The 22808-nt window shown below is 41.1% G+C and overlaps 1 protein-coding gene across 8 annotated transcripts in view; it reads right to left on the bottom strand.

The window, feature by feature from the left end:
- LOC308199176 (TLC domain-containing protein 4-B-like) overlaps nt 1–22808 on the bottom strand; it is a 43198-nt gene that overhangs the window by 13688 nt on the left and 6702 nt on the right. For 3 of the 8 annotated variants that reach the window (XM_080602952.1, XM_080602945.1, XM_080602951.1), the window contains exons 2-3: nt 8279–8444; nt 3503–3592 (exon numbers count right to left, since the gene is read on the bottom strand). In XM_080602952.1, coding sequence (XP_080459078.1) covers nt 3503–3592; nt 8279–8433 — 245 coding nt within the window. In that variant the 5' untranslated portion in view covers nt 8434–8444. The other 5 variants (XM_080602947.1, XM_080602949.1, XM_080602950.1 and 2 more) reach the window with 4 other exon arrangements.

Here is a 22808-nt window from a genome sequence, read left to right on the forward strand (position 1 = left end):
TTGTGTACGTATGAATTGAGCTTCAAGGGACAGATCTACAGATTTATAGAAAGTGGGCTGCCCAGGACAGGCTATGAAAGCAATCTTTGTTGCAAACCTTTTAAGAAAAAAAAAAAAAAAAAGGAAGATAAATGTGTTTAAATCAACCTTCAATACAAACTCCAGCCCAGCTAGAAAGCAGTAAAATGCTATTACTTAGCTATTACTTCTTAATCCTACCGGAATGAAACAATGGGAGAGACTTCCAGTAGTATTACAATCTCTTCTCCACATCTCAAGTCTCTCTTGGTGTCTACAACTAATTGGTTGCTTGAGTGAGAGGGTAGCTTACAAGAAAATGGAAGGACTCACAACAACAGAATTTTGCCATAAGCTGAGGAGAAACATTACCAGGAGAGCCTGGAGCTGTGTCCAGCTCTTAACAGAGGCCATACAACAGGTGCTCTTAACTACAATCTGAGACAGGAGCATTTTTCACAGGCTTCAAAACCTGGTTTCATGTAGGCTGTGGGCTAAGTGCTTCTTCAGATGTAACTCTTCAGAAAGTCACAGCTAGATGCAGAGCACAGACAGATGTGCTCTCACAACTTCAGGCAGTGTTTGAATAGTTCCAGCCCTTTGTTAGAACTCCAAGCTGCAGCAGTGGCAACACCAAGCCATAACTTGCATGCACACCCAGATCAATTCAGCACAATCACCCAGATTGAGCCTGCACTCAATATCCTTCATTTTCTTATCCAGAGAAGACACAAAGGTCTGAGCGTATGAAATTGGTTCCCCGATACTGGTAAACAAGACTTAACTGGAAGAGACACCTCCCTTCAGCCTTTCCGTGAGAATGCTCACCTTGCAACAAGCCCTCTCTAGGCTTGCTAAATCACCTCAACAACGTACACTGCTGAACTACCCATTTGTCACCTTCCAATACCTTCAAGAAAAGTCAGTCCATGTCAGATTGCCAATTAATCTCAATTAATGGAAAATGCAGAATTTAGTCTAAAATTTTCTGGATTCCTGATATGTTTGAATGGGAAGTGCAACAGAGCTTATGAGCCTTGATGTTTGCAGCCAAGTTTTGATGCGAGTGCCAGGAATGACAAGCAGGGAGTGACCTGAACAAGAAGAGAAGAGCTCTCTCGCTTGCGATTGCTAAGGAGGTGTGCATGACAAATGAGTACACAGGAACATGCACAGGCAGATATAATGAACAAAAGTCCACATGACCAACTTTCTTCGAACTTTTCTGCAAATACGATCATGCTAGATAAAAACAAAATGCTAATTGAACATCAGACCTCACAAAGTTTAATGATTTTAAAGTGGACAGTTGCATGAAAAAACCTGCCTTTTTGTGAAGCTACAACTCAATTCACTTATTTACACCGTCTCCCTCTCCTTATCTAATCTCTGCCACCTCCACATTTTCTACCATGTTATTCCCATCACCTCAAAAACAATTTCTACATCACCTATGTTACCAACTCTGTGTTACATACAGAAAACAAGGCAAAGCGTTACAGGAAGTCCTAGACCATCAAAAAAGGTGTGCATACACAAGGCTAATGAGTCTCTCTAATTTATGGATGCTCTAGTCTTTATTATCCTTTGTTAGGATCTACAGTATCTAGTTTCAGGCATTACCTCTGAGCAATAGCACGTGCTCTCTGCATTGCACCCAAAGCCTTAGCAGGAGTCCTGATCCTTTTCCAGACCTACATCAGCAGCATACATTTAAGCTTCATATGAGCTCTGAAGTTGGGCTGACAGGTTGAGACTCAGAACCTGTGATTTTCCATTATAGGTAGAGATAGATATAAGCCCTGCAGAGAATAACTGGACATGGTCATACAGTCAACGACTGCACAAAGATGGTGGCAATAGCTACAGGGAAAGAGTGCCCATATCAAAACCTTCCCAGCAGTCTAACGTTGGAGCACCTGAGTAATGTTCTCAGGCTACATGAGTGCAAGTGAGCTGCATCAAGGATTCCTGGGCATTTACTCAAAAACTAGAGTTTACTCCATAAACAATAAGCTTTCAGATCAGAATACAAAAATATCTAACATAACTTTTCTCAAACTTTGAAAAAAAAAAGCTTGAAATGAAAAAAAAAAGTTAGTTTTCTATTTAATTTGATTTTTTACTGGATTTATACCAGCATAATTTAGTAAGTATGAAGACTTTATCGTCACAAAGTGGTTTTCGTTTCTGCCATTCATGATTTCTTTTGTACTGCTTAGAACAAAGCCTACTCAAACAAACCATGATAAAAGCTTGTATCTGATAAAGCTTACCACAACACATACACTGAGCAAGTTATAACAGCCTCCTTTTCATCATGGTTAACAGATCTCGTAAGATATTCAGTGTATTTGGTTTCTCTAAAGATACTAGTATATAAAGAAAAAAATCCAAGACAGCCAGCAATTTAATCCTGTTTCACTACATACGTGAGAGGCCAATGTTATTAAATTTGTGTTATGAATTAGTGCTGCATTTATGAAAGCCACATAACAAGTCAGTGGCAGAGATATGATCAGAATTCGTAGCTTCAAGTATCCAATTCTGTCTAGTCCACACTGCATTTCCATTAGTTTACAATATCAAAAGAGCAGAACAAGCATCAGATGTTACATTTATCTAAGTTTAAACTGACTCATAATACAGTCCTTTGACAAGGTTAAAAACAGTAGCCTCTGACAGACATATAAAATTAAACTTAAAGTAGGTAATCACTCTTCAGGAAAAATACGGCCTCTTCCTTCCAGGGGGCAAGAGTTTTCAGAGGGTAGAGTGAGATGTCAAAATACCAACTGCAATCTATAATTAACTAACACAAGAGGCATCTTATATCCCCCCCCTCAAAAATAAGCATGAAGAAAAAAAACAATGTAACTCAATATAACTAGAAATCACTAAAAGATTAAGCTGAAAATAGAGTATTTTATAACTAGAGAAAATGTTAGAAATTTATTAAACAATCCAACTCCTTGTGAAAATAGCATTATTTTCATCTTCTTTTTCTTAAACAAATATTGGTAGAAGCTTTTTGAGAGGTTGAAATACAAACATCTTAACTCATCACTTTCTACATATATTTTAAAATATATAGTAGGCCCCACCAGCGTCTTTTTTTTTCCAAGACTATCAACAGCATTTCAATTTTGCTTTAAAATGATTATACTAAACAGCATAGTTTCAGTCTTGTCAGCTTACACTTACACACTCAGTTTCATGGATTAGTAATGCAATTTGCTATTCCAAATCAATTGCCTCTCTGTGAAGTGGCATAGAAACAATAAAGACAATAAACTAAGGGATTAGCACTGACAAGTAATTTGGAATTATCATGTAGTACAGACAAAAACGGACGCATCACAACTGCGTATTTTAACAGAAAATAAAGCAATTATTTCAGTAATTAATAAACAGCAAAACTGTTTTCCATTCTCAGTCACGTTATTTTATTGCATAAGTGCAACATATATGTAAAATGTCTTACCAGAGATGGTCAGCGTTAACAGCGTCATCGTACAACAAAATATACAGACAAAACCCACCAACCACCAAGGCATGGAATGTGGACACTGTCCTGAAAAAGAGATCACAGTCACAAGGAGATACTGCCATTCACAACTTCCCTTACTGTACTTCATGTAGGATACATCCAAAGTCATGCTCAATTGCATCTCTTCTTTATGCTACTACCAACGACTCATTTGATGTCAGGTGGGAAAGACAGTCAAAAAGCAGAAAATATCTATTAAATAAAGGGGGGGGATGACAAAGGAAGGGATGTGTTGAACAGAAAGTGGGGTCTTAAAGTACAGTAACTGAGATCTACATTTTTTCCCCCTGATTATCCCATATATTAATGAGTCCTTACAGACAATACGACATCCAGTTCTCAAATAAATACTTACTGCATTGCACCACTTGCTGGAAAAACTAGAGGAAAGCACCTTGCATTTTATATTCAGATTGGCCCATGAGTGCCACAGCAGCTGGCTTCTCCGTCCTGGCACTAAGTTAACAGATGGCCCAACACACATCTCCTGAGACCACATTTTGGAAAGAGGGGCATTAAATTAAAAGTCCTATCAATGAAAGTTTCAGAAAGAATTGCCAGAGCACTTGAAGTAGACTCCGGCCCTCCAAGAGAAAACTCATGTAACCACAAGCTATAGCTGCACATGTGATGTGTAACAGCTGCAGGTTCTTACAGCCAGCAGCTTGCAGCCTTCCTTGCGCTGTTTTACACTCCTCTTCTCTTACACAGAATTGCAGTAGTCAGGGTTGCCTGCCCCATGCTCTAGTACTAAATACCCATGTCCAAAGACGTCAACATTGAGCATACAGGCTGCAGGTGTAACGCAGATAAACACCGAAGGCCAACACGCCTGGAGAACTGCCTGTCCTGGGGCACAGGAGGGCTCCTGCCGGCACAGGGCCAGGGCCATGCCGCCCCTGTGCAGCCCCAATGTATTCTTGGAAGGCAGAACAATGCGGTGGGCGCTGGTCCAGCACAGGAGCCTCGTTCCTCTGGCCCGGGGTTGAACACTGCTATAAGCTGCACTTAAGTGTGCAGCTACAGACTGCTTTCCCGCTTTCTAAGCGTGACTAGGAAGAAAAAATGAAGCGCAGAAGTATTTTTACTGAATGATGGATGGTCTTTGAAAGATGAGAACTCTGAGTTAGGGCTGAGCGATCAGAAACGCCTTCACACCACATTCACAGCAATACGTACACACAAACGTACAGCTGCTGTTAGTTACTAGTCTTGTCTTTGTACGTACTGAATAAATGTATTTTGAAGTTATTCATAGTTTAAATGTGCGTAAATCACTCTCCAGAGTCTCGACACTACCACGCAAGATATAAAAAACACCTCAATTCCCGTAGAAGACTTTCCAAAGAAAGAAGGGTTTATAACCCTTAGTCTGTTTCCAGGGGGTGTATTATCTTCTCCTGGCATTAGAAGATTCTATCACTTTTCATGAAAGAAGTCTGCATTTACAATTTGCTTAAAGAGTGTATCACGCTATTTTCAGCAGCTTTTTCAGAAGTGTTCCAAAAACTGAATGGAGATTAATACAATATGAATATCCACGTGTAGCATGCTGGATGAAAACATTTACTAACCATTATAGCACAGGATTTTTTCTTTTCTTTTCCCCCGAAGAAAGAAAATTATGTTATCAGAACCTTAATGATAATTAATAGTATAATTAAAATGTCAACTCTTGCAACACAGAATTAAAAAAGGCTAGGAACTTTGTATCCTTGTTTAACATATCCTTTGCTTTAACAAAGCATGGCATATAAGATTAGTATTTAAGAAATACCCGAGGTTTTTGAACTTTAGGAGAGGAAATGCTGAAAGAAGTAAAATTTGCCCTAGCAGATAGTTTATTAGTTTGCAGTTGCAGTTTGTCTTAGGAGTGGCTGTTTATTCAAACCTTAGTTTGGATAAGCTTACAACCCATACACAAACACAGCACTTAAAGAGGAAAAAAAAAAAAGAGAGAGAGAGAGAGAGAGAGAGAGAGAGAGAAAGAAAGAGAGAGAAAGAAAGGAAGGAAGGAAGAAAAAAGAAGAAAGCAGATTTCCTCCTTAACTTTGCACTTTGAAGTTTCTCCACAGAAGAGACAGAAGGGAAACAGTGCAACACTCCATTCTAACATGGAATCTAGGTCAAGCTATCAAGCTCAGTACATCTCCTTGAAATTACTGTCAAAGCTTGCATCCTTTAACTCCTCATTAAACTGAAAAGGAAAAAAAAAGTTACACTGGTAAGTTGTATGCTTATTCCTTTACTACCGAATATACATATTTTTACAACTGCATAATAGCAATACAAATAAGTATTGTAGAAGGGGTGACAGGAATTTATGCTCAACAAACAAGAAAGTTATACTACATCTGTGTCAAACTATAACTTCTAACTCAGTTTGAGAATCTGCATACTTAAGATCCCATACTCAGTTACTTATTGGCTCTTAATTCTTGGAAGGGCAGAATGAACAAATCCACAGCATGGAAAACACAAACCAGAGCTGCAGTTCAAATGCTTAATTCAAAAAAACCCTCCAAACTAACAATATATTTTCAATGCTACAGCTCATTTCAGACAGATGCCCTGCTCCAGACCCAGCTGAGCTGATAAAAATGCAGAACCATCCTCTGTGCCAGTTTCCTTCAGGACTGCCAACAGAACCATTTGTGTGAGCGCTCCCTACATCAGTTCAGTGTAAGACAAAAGAGCAAACACCTACTTTTAAATCACTTAAGCTAACCTTTGGTTAGCTGATTTTAACAGGAGATAGTTAACTTTCTCCACCTGCATAGCTATATACAGAATACATATGCATCCATCTATATTCTGTGAATACACAGAATACCCCTAGGGGCATCTTCTGATTTAAGTGAAACGCTGGAGTGATGAAGCAGTTTGACAAAACACCGCATTTGGTTAGCAGAGTTAACAGTCCATCTCTTATAGAAACACAAGCACCATTAGCTGTTGTTTCACTTCAGACCCTCCTCAGGTATAAAATCAACAAGCTGCTGCTGAACCATGCTCTGCGTTTCATGCCTTCTAACTCCAGAACTCAGTGTGGCTCTGGACCATGACTCATCTCTGTGCTAACATCTACATCCTGCTACAAATTCCAAGCAAAATTGCAGAAAGAAGTAAAAAAGGGTACAGCCCAAGGTGCTTTACCAACTTGAGTAGTTAAACACCTTACTGCAAAGTAGCCCAGAGATTACAGAACAGCTTATTTCCAGCAGACTTGTGATCTGTGAAACAATTTGTATGTTGTTATGCAAAGCACTGCAACTTAGCATCGTGCTACCAGGCATGGGATATGTCCTCAGAAACCCTATTATGCAATTCAAGGGTCACTTGATGTGGCTTTGCGACAAAGGTTCAGCTCCAACATGATAAAAGTTTAGTTTAGTTTCCTTGTCAACCTTTATTATTGATTTTGAACACAGAGATTAACCTAAGCTTGCACTGATATCATGAACTGGCAACCTAGAAGAGATGTTCTAGCAGATAAACAATTATTCAAAGATCGAACTGAAATTAAGATGGTGCCTCTAAAAGCACTGCAAGTGGACATTTGCCAAATGGAAGGACAAGACTACTTGAGTTACTAATGCTTCATAGACCAGTGGAAGTAACTTTAAAAGTATCTACCTGATAATGCCTCTGAATGGCACAGGGGAGGAAGAGTACAAGACTAATGCATTTTGAATGCAGTTACAGCAGTGCAATACAAAATTTTGAGCTCAGAAATTGAGAAACACCTGAAAAACATATGAACATTATAATAGGCTACTCAAGCATGAAGTTATACTATATCAATTCCTTTCAACTGTAGAAGCTTGTGTACTATATATGTATAACCTTTCAGAGTAGCGTATTGCAAACACAACCTCAGCGACCTGTTTGCAATTACTACCCTATACTTCCTCTATGGCTTAAAAGTGAGGAAAGCACCCATCCCGAAAAGATTCACAGGACTGAACAAGCTGCTACCAGCGCTCTGTCTGAAGGACAAGTGTAATACACCAGGATATACCCCAGTGACAGGACTGAAGAAACACAAAGGGAATGGGGAAGGGTTTTAGAGCAAGTTTCCACAACTCCTTTCCAAACACTTACCCAGTGTCTCGTAATGTCCTCCTCCTCTTCTCGCAGTCCCCCTCCCCACCAAAATACCCACGTAGCTGTCCTGTAACTATAGCATAACGCTGCCTCACCGCAATACTACACTGATGACTCAGCAAATTTCTTTGAGAACCCTAACTTACCCAAAGCAGGTTGTAGTAGTAGCTCTGGGAGAACAGAGAGCAACTTGCATTTAGATCACAGAATAAATTGAAACACATTTAATTTTCATTTATGTTTGGGGAAAAGGAATTCTGTACTTCTCTAACTAGAAGCATCAGAGAGAAACCATTTAAAATTAATCCACATTAGCTTAATATCTGTCAGCGGTCACTGTTTTCTTTTTTAAACTTATTTTGTCATTTGTGTATCACTGTCTAAAGAAGCGTTTATCATACAAGTGTTAATGCTCTGTGCCTAAGCAGGGGCCTCAGCATTTTACCAGCAGAACTTGTCATGTGTGTAGAACTGTCCCGCTGATCACTGGGCACATTTAACTAAATGACATTATGAGCAGTTTTAGACATATAAACACACAGTGGTTCAAATGTTGAAAAGAGCAGATAGTTCATTAGCTGTAGTTTGTTTTGAACACTTTACCTTGAATTCCATTCGATCTTCCTTTTTTGGCTGAGATTGTTAAAACCAGGTGTTATCTGTGTTGATAGCCAAGAACTTAAAACGTGGAACAGGAGCTGAAACGTGGTAAAACTGGCAAGAGCAATACCAATAGTCAGGTTGCTGAAGGAAGCCATTGTTCTTCAGCCTGCAAAGAGAAGCATCAGGTAATTTCAGTCCATTGTCCGTTTAACTGTTTTAATCAGGCACAGTGTGTTACTGACAGCTAACTTACCAACAGAAATACTATTCACTAAAAATATAGAAGTATCCCCAAACTTTTTTTTTTTTTTACTGTAGAAGTTGTGGTGTTGTGGATTTTTGTTTATCTTTGTATGGTATGCATCCAACTCGAGCTTCCCAGTTTCTGCTACTGGATCCTCCCTGCCCTGAACTATGCTGGCTCAGTAGCCTCTGCTCCTGTCCCAAGAAGCTCCGAAGTTAAAACCCATCTCACTCTTAACAGATTGACGGCTATCAACAGGATTTTGAAAGCGACAATGAAATCACATAAGCATAGTAGAGAGATTTCTAGGTCAGCTGAGAAGGCTTCAGGAAGTACTAACCTCACTGCAGCTTTGTTTTTGTACTTTATAGGGACAGGAGCTCTCACTACACTTTTGTTCACAGCTGAGGGCTTCTCCTTGCCATATCATGGCATTTGAGCTTTTTTCTTTATACGGAAAGCTAAACTTTGTGCAATTTCTGAGCACACTGAAAAGCTTCCTATCATCAGGGCTAATGCATTTTTCAGATCTGTATTGTTTAGCTACTTTATGAGGCCTAAATCAATAGCTGAACAATTCCAAACACAAATAACAGTCTGTAAATACTTGAAGTCATTTCTCAGAAGCCTCCAGTACTTTGCAAGGCAACATGGTATTTTCCCAGAAGTCACAAACTTCTGACATATATCTCTGGTTTGATGGTGTGGAGAAGTGTTTTATATTCCATGACTGACAAAGGTCACAAACTCATAAAAAGTCAATTTCTATTAAGTTGAACAGAAAAGGGGAAGAAAGCCACAAACAAATGGTTTGCTCTAAAATAATAATTTTAGTTAAATAACAATATAACTACTGTCACTCCTTTGATTTTTTTTCTGAAGAAAACATCTAAAAATAGAATGAAGACTTAGAGGCTAGCATAATTTGATGTTATTACAACAATTAGTGGTAGCAAAAACTGATACAATAATACAGTACACTTATGTCCACATTCAGTTCACATGCATTATACAACAAGGGAATGTGTATTAGAGTTTTAAAACTATATCTGCATTGCAGATAGAAAGAAACTTGAGCTTCAGGGAGAGACAAAAAGAAATAAAAGTCCATTATTTACAATAATAGCTTCTAAAAAAAAATAAGTGCAATAGCGTAGGCATGTGGGGTACTTGGTGAGTGAGTGTATGGAAACGTTTTGCATTTAAACTGAAAACTTTACAAATGTGTACTATCTATAAATAGGAGCTAAACAATAAGGAAGAATGCACTTTTGTCTTCAAAGTTTTAGAAGTAAAAGGTTCAATTGTCTCAAAATACCCCCCTTCTCTTTTTTCAAAAAAAAGTGAATTACCTAAAACATTCTCAGAGCAACACCTACCATAAAAGCTACAGCTGTGTGAGCAGAGTGCAGCTCAGACATAAGCAGATCTCTCGAGTGAAACCCACACCCATATCATATGGATTTCAGGAGTGTACCTCAGCCCAGCTTTAATCCAGTCTTAGGGACCCCACACTTGTTAGATTGCATTCGATGTGCTCTCTGGGTGCATCTTCCTGCTTAGAGCAATGCAGAAGAAAACCTGCCTACAAGCTCTGGGACTACTATGCAACACAAACCAAAAGGCAGTAAGTGGGCACGATGCAAAGATTCAGTTTGTGAAGAGCACTTTTACTCCACATTAAGATTTGAAAGTACACACACTGCAATGCACTGCAACGAAGTTTGGTTCACTCCAGTTGTTTATCTGATGACCTGTTCTAGTTTAGCAGCATACCAGCCTTTTGTACGTTTTAATGCTAGTCTACCTGAAACTTTCAATTTCAAATACCATCTGAAAGTATCCAAATATATTTCAAATACTATCCTGAAAGTTCTGCAGTCTCTCGATTATGTTTATAGAGTTCTCCCCATACTTCTCCATTTGCCTCCACTGGCCAAGAGGACACAAAATACACTGCAATGCAGTTTTTAGTACTGGAGACAAGGGTTCAAAGTCTCATTTTCTAAAAACTTTTCAATTTGAAGGAATAAAACAATCAGTTAAGTTTTATAACCTCCAATTTAAGCCCACTGAAAAACATCGCATGGTGCCCATTCCAGAAGCTGCGCCTGGGGCCAGAACTTTGTTGTCACATCTTTAATTTGTAGTAATAAAGTCCTCTCCTGGACCACTTAAAGAAAAAGTAAGTCTGCTTGATTTCCAACATGTGTGAAAGAAGCCAAAATGCATGTTGAAGCCGAATCTCCTCAGAAAAATATCAAAGGCAGTGAACACAAAACACACCTACTTTATCCTTTTGACCAGAATATTAACAATTCTCATGCCACCAATTTTATTCATCTGCCATGACTACACTAGTACCTCTGACTTTGAAAGACACTAACAATTTCTTGGACAAAAGAAACACGTTCTCTTTTGTTCCCTTAGCACCAGAAGATTTTATTAAGTAAGTAGTATTTCAGTGCATGGCAGATGCTCATTTCAGTACAGGAGATTAGGGAGTTACACACCAAAAAAACAAAACAAAACAAAACAACAAAAAAAAAACAAAACACCACACCTCCCAACCATCCCTTGCAAGAAATGAATTAAAAGAGTTGCTTTTTCTTCTATGGAGATTGTACATGGAATTTGTTTTAAGAAAAAGCACTTGTGTGGAAAGTACATGATCTGACTTTCAGAAGTATTATGTGCATACACCTCTCAGCACTTTTAGTAGCAAGTACAGAAAGAACCACGATGCCAGCAAGGGAGGAAGGTATCATGGCAGCAAAGAAAGTGGTCACCCAGCCCCTACGGTTGGTCTGACAGGTACTAAGAAGAGTTTTGCAATACTGATTTCAGAAGGGGATTTCATACATGCTTTATCAACACACTGTTCATGCACATAAAGTGCCAAAGTCCAGGAATAATTTCATATTTTACTTTGGCAAATTAAGAGTGCTGCATTTTAATTCAATTCAAGAACCAGGTTTTAGGACACAATGTTTTATATGAGATGAAAGAACAGTTCAACTATAAACATTTTCTCATATTTCTAAGTTGTTTTCAGCTATATCCTGTTTAACATCAAAATCAACTGCTGCTTACCAGATTTCATTTTTAAATAAGCAAAGTCATTCACTTTGCTGAACTAAACTTTATCATTTAAAAGTAACATAATATGCTTCTGATTACATATGATTTCTTTGTTCTGACGAAAAAATCCCTAACGTAAGTCAAAAGTGGGTTTCAACTATGCTGTGTTTTTCTGCCCCAGTATCTTCTCATGGCTGTCCAGCAAAGTCCAGTCTAGATACAGAACTTCATGGATTATATATGAGCTGACACTTTATCCCACAAACTGCATAGTCATCGATTACCATTCAGTCAGCGGATGCGGTTTTTGAGCTACTGGAAGGTGGGGAAGGGGGTGTTAGTGTAACTACTTTGTAGTTCAGCAAAAAAGTAATGTATCAGGCTTGGTTCTTCACCATTAGCTATTTAACAGCAGACTTTCCCTTCCTAACCCAAAATTGCTGTCTTAACCATTCAGCTAGACAGTAAGTACAAGTGGTCCGAACTTCACTCTTGCATCTTTTCAATGTAGTCTTCATGTAAATAAACATCATCAAATGCTTGAAACTAAGAAATTTCAGCAAGGTATTAGTTACAAGTGTCTAGCACAGTATCGGATTGCTCTGTTGACCCCACTAATTTTGAAAAAGCTAATAACAGAGCTTTTCAATAGTATTCAGAAAGCACTGAAAACGCAGTCTTTTCATCCGGTATTAACATTCTGTGGTTTTCCTGAGATTCTGTTTCTACTTTAGGATAAATAAATAAATAAGAGCACTAAAATTACGTATATGCATACGACAACTCAAAATTCATTCACCCAAGTGTGAAACCATTACGAACTTCTAATAGAAAGAAGTCAGCACTTAGTGAGAGTATAAAGGAGCAGAAGAGTTACCAAGCGTTTGTACCATCCATGGCATTTGGTGTTTACGTTTTCCCTGCTGATATCAATCTTTCACAACGCAAACCTAAGACATGCTATTGTATAACCACAAGACATAGTATGGAGGTGCAGAGCAAGGTGCGTGGCCCACAGCCCCTATTTTCTTTACGACTAGGGTGATCAATTCCCAGCCAGTATTAGGTGGTGAAGCCGCTAGCGATATCAGGACATCCCATCCCATCCAGCCCTAAGTTCTCCTGATCTGCTTAAAACTGAAAGCTAAACCCAATCTTCGTAAAAAAACTTGCCACGATAATATCCATCAGCTTGGTACTAGCAACTGTTGGCTCGTTTTACAGCAAACCTAATAACACAACACCTGCAACGCTCCAGTGTTGCCACGTTGCCGGTCCCCACCAGCAGCTCCCGCCGCCCCAGTCACGTCGGTCGCACCGCACTCGTTCTGTGCCTTGGCTCCGGAACAAGCGCAGGACGACTCCCCAGCACGGCACGGCAGCCCCACGGAGACACCGAGACAAATGACAGCCACCACAGCCTAAGCCATCCCCTCCTCTCCTCCGCAAGGATAGCAGCGCCCCGAGCTCCGCCGGGATCCCGGAGCACCGAAGCGACGCCGGCGGCCACCCGCCGGCCCGGGCAGCTCCGCGCTGCGGCGCCGCTCCCCGGACCAGCCGGCTCCCGGGAGGGCGCGGAGGGGCAGGGGGCAGCCCCGGGCGGCCCGTTACCTGCTCCTGGGGCAGCCCCGCGGGCAGGGGCCGCCGCACAGCTCCGCGCACCGGGGCCGGACCGAGGGAGGGGAGGGGAGGGCAGAGGAGAGCCGGAGGCCGCCGGCCCGCCCTCCGCGCCCGGCAGCGGGGCCGCCGGGGCCGCCCCCGCCGTGCCTCCCCGCTGGATGCTCCGCCGGCGGCGGCGGGGCTCGGGTTACGGCAGGCGGGGCCTTAAAGCGGCCGAGCCGCCGCCGCCACCGGCTGCCGGGCCCCGGGCGGCCCCGCGGGGCCGGGGGCTGCCGCTGCCCCCCCGGGAGCCCACTCACCGCCCGCTGCAGCTGCCGGGGCCGCCCGTGCACCGCGCTGGACTCCGGACCCCAAATCCTGCCACATGCGGGCGGCTGAGAAGGGCTGGCGTGGCGGGGGGGCTGCTGCGGGCAGCGCGCCGCCTGCACCCCCCGCGGCGCTCCCGCCTCCGGGGCCCCGCGGCCCGAAACGCCGGCCGGGAGCGGGCTGCCCCGTACCGCTGCACGGGGGGCGCAGCTCCTCCGGCAGCGGGCTGCCCGGGGAACTGCCGCTGCTGACACTCGCTACTGCTGACACCAAACGCCGGGCTGTTTCTGGCGAATTCATTTTACATTTTTGAATTGTCACGTATTTACAAAACCAAGCAAAATTCTGCTAACGCAATGAAATACTGTGACGATCAATGGGCTTATTTAACTTTTTCCAGGAAATGGCAAATTTTATGAACTAGGAAGCGTAACGCTCATCATTCCATTTCTTTTTGTATAATTCTACTATCATATGCATCCCAAACCACTTCAGCTTCCATTTTCCATTAAGGATGCCTGATCTTCAAGAATGTCTAAGTTCTCTTCTCTAAAACAATTAACATTAAAGGTATTCAGATACACCTTGCAATGAAACAAGCTGCACATGCCCAAGAAACCATCTCCCCCAACTGCATACACTGATCTCTCTTGCGAGATGTCCCCCACGGCAGGAATGCAAAGGCTTAAATCCCGAGCAGAAACTGATGCTGCCTTACCGCCGCCGGCTGGAATGCAGGTATGGATATTGAGCCATTGAGCTCTGTGGAAACGGCAACCTGTAGGAGGTGGGCAGGGCACACCCCCAGCATTTGTCATTGTTTCAGGCTACTTCAGCTTAATCCATTGCTAAACATATAAATCATCTGCCAGATAAATAGTTGTGTAAAGATGAGAACTACTGAAGTTTGACTTCCAATGGACTTGTGTCATATGGCTGACTGACTTTTCTGAACCACGAGGCACACTCAGCTGAGTAAAGCAGGAGATCCTAATCCTGCTCCCAAATTCTTCCATTCCAGAAACAAACAGATGGATAAAGACAGCAATAGAATATAAACACAACTTCTTAATGAAATTGGGATAAAATCCTCATCTTTTACTCTGATGTCCTATCATTTCATTCTTCATATAACGAAAAGATTTCAACCTACTTTCTTTTATGTATGTCTGCAGTTTCTGGCGAAACAGAACAGTCATTACAACCTAAGAACAGCATGGTGGAATCATAAACCACTTCCAAGATGACAAACTAGAATGTTTTAAGAGAGTGTTTTCTTCAACAGTTCACCTTCCAAAGAGCAGGCCTCACTTCTTGTTTAGTCTAATATCACCAAATTTAAAATGTCTTTATACGTACTTCTTGCTCTCTCAAGCCATAACAACTGTAACAACCATCTTCCACGTGAACAAGCAGGAGCCCCTGGGGATGACAGAGGGCCTGTGGTGCCAGGGAAGGCTGCAATGGCTGTTCTCAGGCCCGCAGGTACACTGGGACAGGCAGGCACCGGCAAGGACTGGCAAGGACTCTTTCTGCTCGCAATTCAGAGCCAGAGGCTCTGACCAACAAGCTCTGGCACATTCAGCAACCTTGTTTTAGGATGTTCTTTCTCCCAACTGCCTGAGGTCATGATCGTTCCAGCAGAGCACAACAATTAAGTAGGCAATTTTTTAATACACCTGTTTATGACCTGGAGCCTCTACCTTAGAAGCATGGTTGTACCTAGCAGCAGGGTAAAGCAGGCAGTTAAGAGTGGTAATGTCTTAAACTGAACGGATAACTGTCAGAGCTCTAAGCTTCAGAATAACCCATCACCATTATGCAATTACAAGGCTAGGAAGCATCCAGAAGACAAACCAGATTCTTCCCAAACCTCTGCATCAGGCCAGCATAGCACGCTTCTTACCAAATAATTCCTCTGGCCCAGCATGCTGCGTGGGTGAAAGAAACTAGTTTGACCTGCCTCACTACTCTCACCTTGGCCCTTGATAAGCACGTTGTTGAGCACGCAGCAGATGATGACCAGAGGCAATGCTGTCTCTCAACAGCCCAACAACACGTGCTCGGTTGAGCAAAGCTAAGGAAAGCTGAGAGATGGTGATGTGCTGAGAATTTCTGGCTGGTAGCTGCTCTCCATGTGCATATAGTGGGATCTCTCTCAGCTTTTTGATAAGGAGAGAACTTGCAGATAAAAGAGAACTGGCTAAGGAGGTACAAAGGCATCGTAGTAGAAGGCTGTGGACATGTTTAAATACAGCTACCTTAAGCCCAGGTTGTCTTTGTTTGTCTGTCCTCTTTTCCAGCCAGAAATGTTCTCCAGGAGGATTTTGAGCACTGCCTATATATCTGGGATTGTTTGTATCTAGTAATCCTACCAGATTGGATGCTACTGCATAAGTGTGGCAGCTTCAACTTGGATGTCTTACGTCCAGCAAAGCCAAAGAGGTCTCAGCACAAACACAGTATGCCAATGTTGCATGGGCAAAGAAATTCCAATGAAATCAAGAGTGTTCTCATACTCTTATATGGTGCTGCATGAATCACAGAATATCCTGAGTTGGAACGGACCCACAATGATCATCAAGTCCAATTCCTGGCTCCACACAGGGCCATCCCAAAATCAAACCACACCTCTGAGAGTGTTGTCCCAACGCTCCTTGGACTCCGGCAGGCCCAGTGCTGTGATCACTTCCCAGGGGAGCCTGTCCCAGTGCCCGACCACCCTCTCAGTGAAGAACCTTTCTGTAACACCCAGCCTGACCCTCCCGTCCCAGCTCCATGCCGTTCCCTCGGGTCCTGTCGCTGTCCCCAGAGAGCAGAGCTCAGCGCCTACCCCTCTGCTTCCCTCGTGAGGGAAGCTGAAGGCCGCCATGAGGCCTCCCCTCAGCCTGCTCTGCTCTGGGATGAACAAACCAAGAGACCTCATCTGCTCCTCATAAATCTCCTCCATACCCTTTACCACCTTTGTGGCCCTCCTTTCAAGGCTTCCTAATAGTTTTATGTCGTCTTTATACTGGCGGTACCCAAGGCTGCACACAGTACTTGAGGTGAGGTCGCGCCAGCACTGCGCAGAGTGGGACAATCCCTTCCCTCAACCAGCTGGCAATGCCGTGCCTGATGCACCCCAGGGTATGGCTGGCCCTTTTGGCTGTCGGGGCACACTGTTACTCATATTTAACCTGCCATCAAACAGAGCCCCCGGGTCCCTTTCCACAGGGCTGTTCTCCAGTCTCTGTACATATAGCCAGGGTTGCCCTGTCCTAGGTGCAGAATCTGGCACTTTTTCTTGTTGAAATTCATGCAGCTGGTGATTACCCAGTCCTCTAACTTGGCAAGATTTCTCTGCAAGGCCTCTCTACCGTTAAGGGAGTCAACAGCTCCTCACAATTCAGCATCATCCACAAACTTACTTCTTAGTGTACCATTGAGCCCTGCATCCAAGTCACTTACGAACTTACCATACAATTACTTTCAGCATTTACAGTAAGTCCTAAAAGTATGAGGCTTATTGATGTATCTTGTGCACCTAACCTTTGCACTGAAAATACAGTAGCCCAAGGGTGGGGTAAGCAATAACCAGAGTAGTAACACAGCCAATTGGTTGCTATACAGCAACCATGGTTCAGCTTTCACAGCTTATGCACCTTTTCCTCACTCCCTTGTGATGTGCAGCCATCATTCTCAAGCCGTTGTAAAGAAGAGTTGCCACCAATAAATAGGAACCGTCAAGAAGTTCCCCAGTAACAAATACAGCTTCTGGAGACAAGCTTCAGAAGGGAAGGGCAATAGGGTTGCTATGGTGAGATGTAAAACAAAGACACAGGAACACGGGGGAAATATGTGTGTGTGTATATATATATATATATATACACACACACACACATGTTGATAAAAGGGCAGATATGCTGAGAGAGCACAGGGGGGACATGGAGGTACTACAGTACATTTGCAGATAACAGCATAATTCTGGTGGCTTCAGTTGGATCATCTTATTTACACTATGTAAGAGAAAACTGCGCTCTGCCTTTCATCTACACTTTAATTACAATGAAAATTCTTGACTATATTGATAATTTTAAGCTTCATGCCAAGTAGGCCCAAATATTCCATAAACGAGGAACAAAGCTGGATGAAATGGAGTGGGTCTGCTAAGATGGGGGGGTAAAGAGAAGGCAGTCCAACGTAAGTTGAAGTCTGTAGTAACCCATCCTCAGCCAAGTTGCACACACCTGTTCCATATCCTTCTCCTTCTGTAATTGACTTTCAGGGTAGCATTTCAGACATGGTAAAAATTTCTTGTCAGATGACTGCTTGTAACTCCTACTAAAATCTGTGAGAGAGGTGACCACAAATAGAAAACTACATGGCACCCTTTTCTAAGTATGCCTGTTATTTCAGAACTGTGCTTTCTCAGAACTGAACTTACCTCTGACAAGAATCAAACTTTTATGATGGTTGCTGTACTGAAAAGTGAGGCATATGTGAGAAAGCAAAATACTTCTAGAGAAGTCAAAAATATTTTGGTTGCAGCTTTGAACTTAAAACATAACTAACCTTTCTGTCTGAATTTACCAACTGTATAAAGAATAGAATCTTAATGTTTAAAGAACAACCTAATCAGTTTATGAAACAAATTATATAACATTGTGCTGTAGCAACAGTGGATTGAAATCAGTGACCTAAAAAGTGCTCTTATTTATTTCCACCTTAGAAAGTTCCTATGTTTACCTGTCAGCAGCAGGAGATATTCCCAGAAAATCAATTATACATGTAGGCAAAAATATCATGGAGAAGAAGGAATGTATGAAAGAGAAAGCACAATTCTCCTTTCACAATGTTGTGAATCAAGAGCAACTCCACTGAAGCCAACAGTTACACTGGTGTGAGTGAGAAAAGAGCCAGCTCCATTGTCTGAAAATTGCTCATGCCACCCCTGGAGTCCAATCACAGGAAGTGTAGGCAGCTAGTATTACAGCATTTAATTCAGACAACCCATGACTGAAAAGACACTGAAAAGAAAGGATCTGAATTTGGTGTTAGCCAAAATAGCTGAAAAATAGCAAGGAAGTAGTGAATGGAAAAAGAAAAAAAGAAAAACAAAAAACCCACTGCATTTTAAAAAAAATCCCTTCCCCCCAAAAAAAAATTTGCATAAAAAAATGACTGTTTCTGCATGCTTTTTGTTTGTTTGTATGTTTTTTTGTTTTTTTGTTTTTTTTTTAAACACTCTGCATGCTCCCAGTTAATAACTGTTGAGTTGTATGTTTGCCTGAAGGAAAAGTGTAATCCTCACTTTCCCACTTTTTGTATGTTGATACATACTTTGTTATACCTACTCAGACTGAGTGCTATAGAATGTGAATCTTACCTTTTCAGCACAGGTCACTATATCATACCTTGTCACATTTTCAGGTAACAGTGCACTAAATATCTTAATTTCCCCGTGTTAGTTTACTTCCTCCAAACACACCCTCCTTTTTTTCATGTCAGATCGGTTAGTTGAGCTTTCTCAGCTCCTGTCACCTCCCCATTTGAAACAGCATTTCTGACAGCAGTACTTACTCTCAGTGATCAAACAAAGGCTTGTTCTGGAAAGCTGTCTGGTCACTAACCTCTTCCCGTATCTCAGCCTCCCTTCTTCAGTTTTCTTCCAGCTTTTCTGTCTTCTCTTCTCCATTTCTCTCTCATCACACGCTCTTTCATCTAGTTACACCTCACCTGCAGCATTACCCTCTCTGTTGGTGTTATTGTCCTGATTATAACCATCCAGAAGCTATTGAGGACCTGTAAAACTGCACATTGTGAGTTTATTATTCTGCATTACAAACATTACACTGATGCACCTTGTCAGCATTATGACAAAACATCAAACTGCATTAAGACAAATGCGCTGAATGTGATCTACAGAACTTTCAAGAATAACACTTTTTTTTTTCCGTTTCCAGGTCACTCTTTTTTGCCTTTTTTTTGCCTTTCCTACTTTATTCTCTATTTTCTTAGCACCTTTCCCTTTTATGTCACATTTTTTTCCTCCTCACAGTCATCCTTCCCGGCTTCCTTGACTGGCCACCTCACACTCCTGCATGCATTTTCTTTCCTCTGATGCGCCCATACAAAGGGCTGTATTAAAGGCAGTACTGCAGCTTTGTTAAATGTGTCCTTTGCTCTTTCATAAACAATGCTGCACCTGGGTGCATCCTTGGGATCTGCAAACTGAGGGTCTAGAAAGCATTCCATTCCCAAAGGCTTAAACCAGACAGCTCCAAGAGTAACATGACTTCTCGGTTCCCTGATGTGTGAGATGGAGCACACCAAAAACAGTAGGAGGAAGCCTGAAATAATACAAGACTTTTTTATTCACATGCACATATCTCCTTTTGTATTGTGGCAGTTGAGACTCTTAACAACAAGAGCCCTGTAGAATTGGGTAGTGACTAAAATTTGGTAATGTCAGAGCAGCAGAAAATGAAAGATGTACTTTGTAAAGGCATACAACTGAAAAGCATTAAATTGGTGCCAAACTGTACTAAAACCAAATTATTTCCCAAATATTCAATGTGCGAAGGGCCAGAAAGCAATATCTGTTTATTGACTGTCAATTAAAAATTAGCATAATTTAAATAGTGAACAAAATAGCGTACATTGACTCCAGTTTTTTTTTTGTTTTACGCGTCAGCATCAGATTTTCAGAAGCAGCACATCAGGTAACAAGACAGAATGCACACTTAGGAGTGTATCACTCATCTGTATGCTAAAGACAGCTTCCAAGCCTTGCTTAGATCAGTCTAAACTTTGGCACACGCCATAGCAGCTGCACAGCATTCAACTATGCCTCTTTCAGAATGTACCATGGTGCAGAAAGAATGGTTTATTTAGATATTTGAATGTCAGATATATTAATTCGAAAAGGTTACGTAGTTTCCTCAGACAATATAGTTTGCTATGAATGTCTCTGTCAATTTTCAAGATCTTACAAAAATTTATCTATCACTTTTAGTGATTTTTCCCTCCTTTGCTGCTCTGTGAAAGTTTTGAGGAAACAAGGAAGGAAAATTAGTGGCACAAAGAAACAATGAAACCTCCTGCACGCTCACATCATGTATGTCTAATTACTGTTGAAATCCATTTGAAAAATCTTGAGTCAGAAAATAAAATCGTTTTCCACACAGTTCCCAAATACAGTACTCATTAATATTTGCAACAACGATATATTTTTCAGAGAACAACATGATTTTTACATTGTTCTCTCTTAAATACTAAAACTTTTAAATTTCATATTTTGGGGTAGATATTAAAGTGGTATAATTTATCTGCTTAGGAGCCTCAGAATGAACTATTCTTCCTTGCTAAAAGATATTATCAATAAAATAAAGACCCTGCTTTTAGAAGTGCTAATTGTTAATACTGTGATTTATTTAAAATTTTTGTATTGGCACTCTTACCAATTACTAACTTCTTACCTAGAGTTTAATTCTTAGTTTCTGTTGTTATCAGCAGGTCTAGTGATTTTGCCCCTCTCTAAAGCCTTGATCTGCACATTATTTCATACAAGCCTCCACACAATTCTAGTTGTTCGAAGGAGATCACGTTCTGTCCTGTAACTTGCAAACCTATTATCTAAACAGCAGTCCTGGTAAGAAAGATTTAAAAGAGAAAAAAAGCTCTTTTTACATCCATTGGGGCTAAAACACAGAACTAAAGGTTGCCTTTCAGATCAAGTGGAGAATTTTTTTAGGTATCTTTTTCACACCAACACTAGTCAACGCCAGATATATTTTTACAGACATGCAACACTCACTCTGATCGACTTACTCAAATGTCTACAAAGATTAGGGAAATAATATAAAACCCACAGATAATTAAAAATAAGTTCAGAAAAATGCAAAAATAAACCTAATCGTCTATCTAATATATATGAAAAAATGCTACGGTAGAACTTTCACCATAAAAATATATCATGCAAACGTTATAAATGAGTTTGAAAAGTCTCTTTGTGAATTGCAACAAATACACTGTATAAATGCAATTTTTCTGGAATTGGATATTTACTAATTACAACAGCTTGATCTCTTTCCAGCGCTGCACATTTATTTTGTTGTTCATGTACATTTTGCTATAATAATTCTACTGGAACTTCTTAAAGAACTTCTTAAAGAAATTCAGCATTCGTTCATTTGATTTGCTGAATTATGGATATTACACATCTGGAGTTCCTCTGGAGATGTCCTCTTTTTAAGTGGAAATTATGCCTCAGCAGAAACAAGAGCTTCCCCACTGAAAGCAGGAACCTTCAGATTCAAGGTATTTGGGGCAGCAGCGCTGCGCGTACGCAGACCCAGTCCTGTGGTCCGTGTGCTGTGCTCTGCTATGCACAAGTCAGGTACGTTCTGGCCGTACCGTGCTCCACGTGCATGCACGGAGTGTTGGGCTGGCCATCTCTGACTCACTGGATGTGCCAGACTTACCATGCAGCAAGTTCACAAGTTTCACAATTCAGCAAATCCAATGCTTACGTATACAGGCCATCTGGGCGCTGAACAAACTTATTTGTCAGGTTATCCTAGGGAAAAACATGAAACCAGGTTCCAGGGCAGGCAATGCTCTGCACCTTGCATAATTAATCTATCTTAAACAAAAAATACTCCTTAAAATGGGACAGTCTTTTCACCTTTCTTTTATATTGTGCCTGTCCCAAAGTATTCCCGTGTCCCATAACAATAAAAAACAATCCAGAAAAGAACACAGTACTTCTTCCCCTTGTAACCACTGTGGAAGCTGCAGGAATACAAGCTTCTCATGATCTGATTCTTAACCACCAAAATAAACAACGTAGGGAGAAGGTAACAAGTACAGGGCCAGTAACTTTTCGTGTCATTTTGAACAAACTATTTTTTCTTTCTATGGACAGAACCTTCTAACTGAAATTGCAGCTTTCCTTGCAGTTTCTCAGTTAGATGCAAATAAATATATCAACGCATATATGCACTCTTGGTGTGACTATTTCCTGCTTAAGAACTGCTTGTACCTACAATCATACCAGCCCTCCCGATACAAAGGTCCAGTCAAAAAGACAACATAGCTTGTCTTCAAAGTATTTAAAAAAAAAAAAAAACAGGAAATCACTTTTAAGATCTCTATTTGGAAACTCTATTTTTTACTTGTCTTTGGTCCAGCATTAGTAAATCAGAAACTACCATGAAATCTCGTGTTTTCACATGCATAAATTTTTATTCTTTTCACTAATACATTCATCATCAGTCAGCAAAATACTTGATACCA

This window comes from Anser brachyrhynchus (assembly GCF_964034855.1).
Source record: "Anser brachyrhynchus genome assembly, chromosome: 8".
NCBI classification, from domain to species: domain Eukaryota; kingdom Metazoa; phylum Chordata; class Aves; order Anseriformes; family Anatidae; genus Anser; species Anser brachyrhynchus.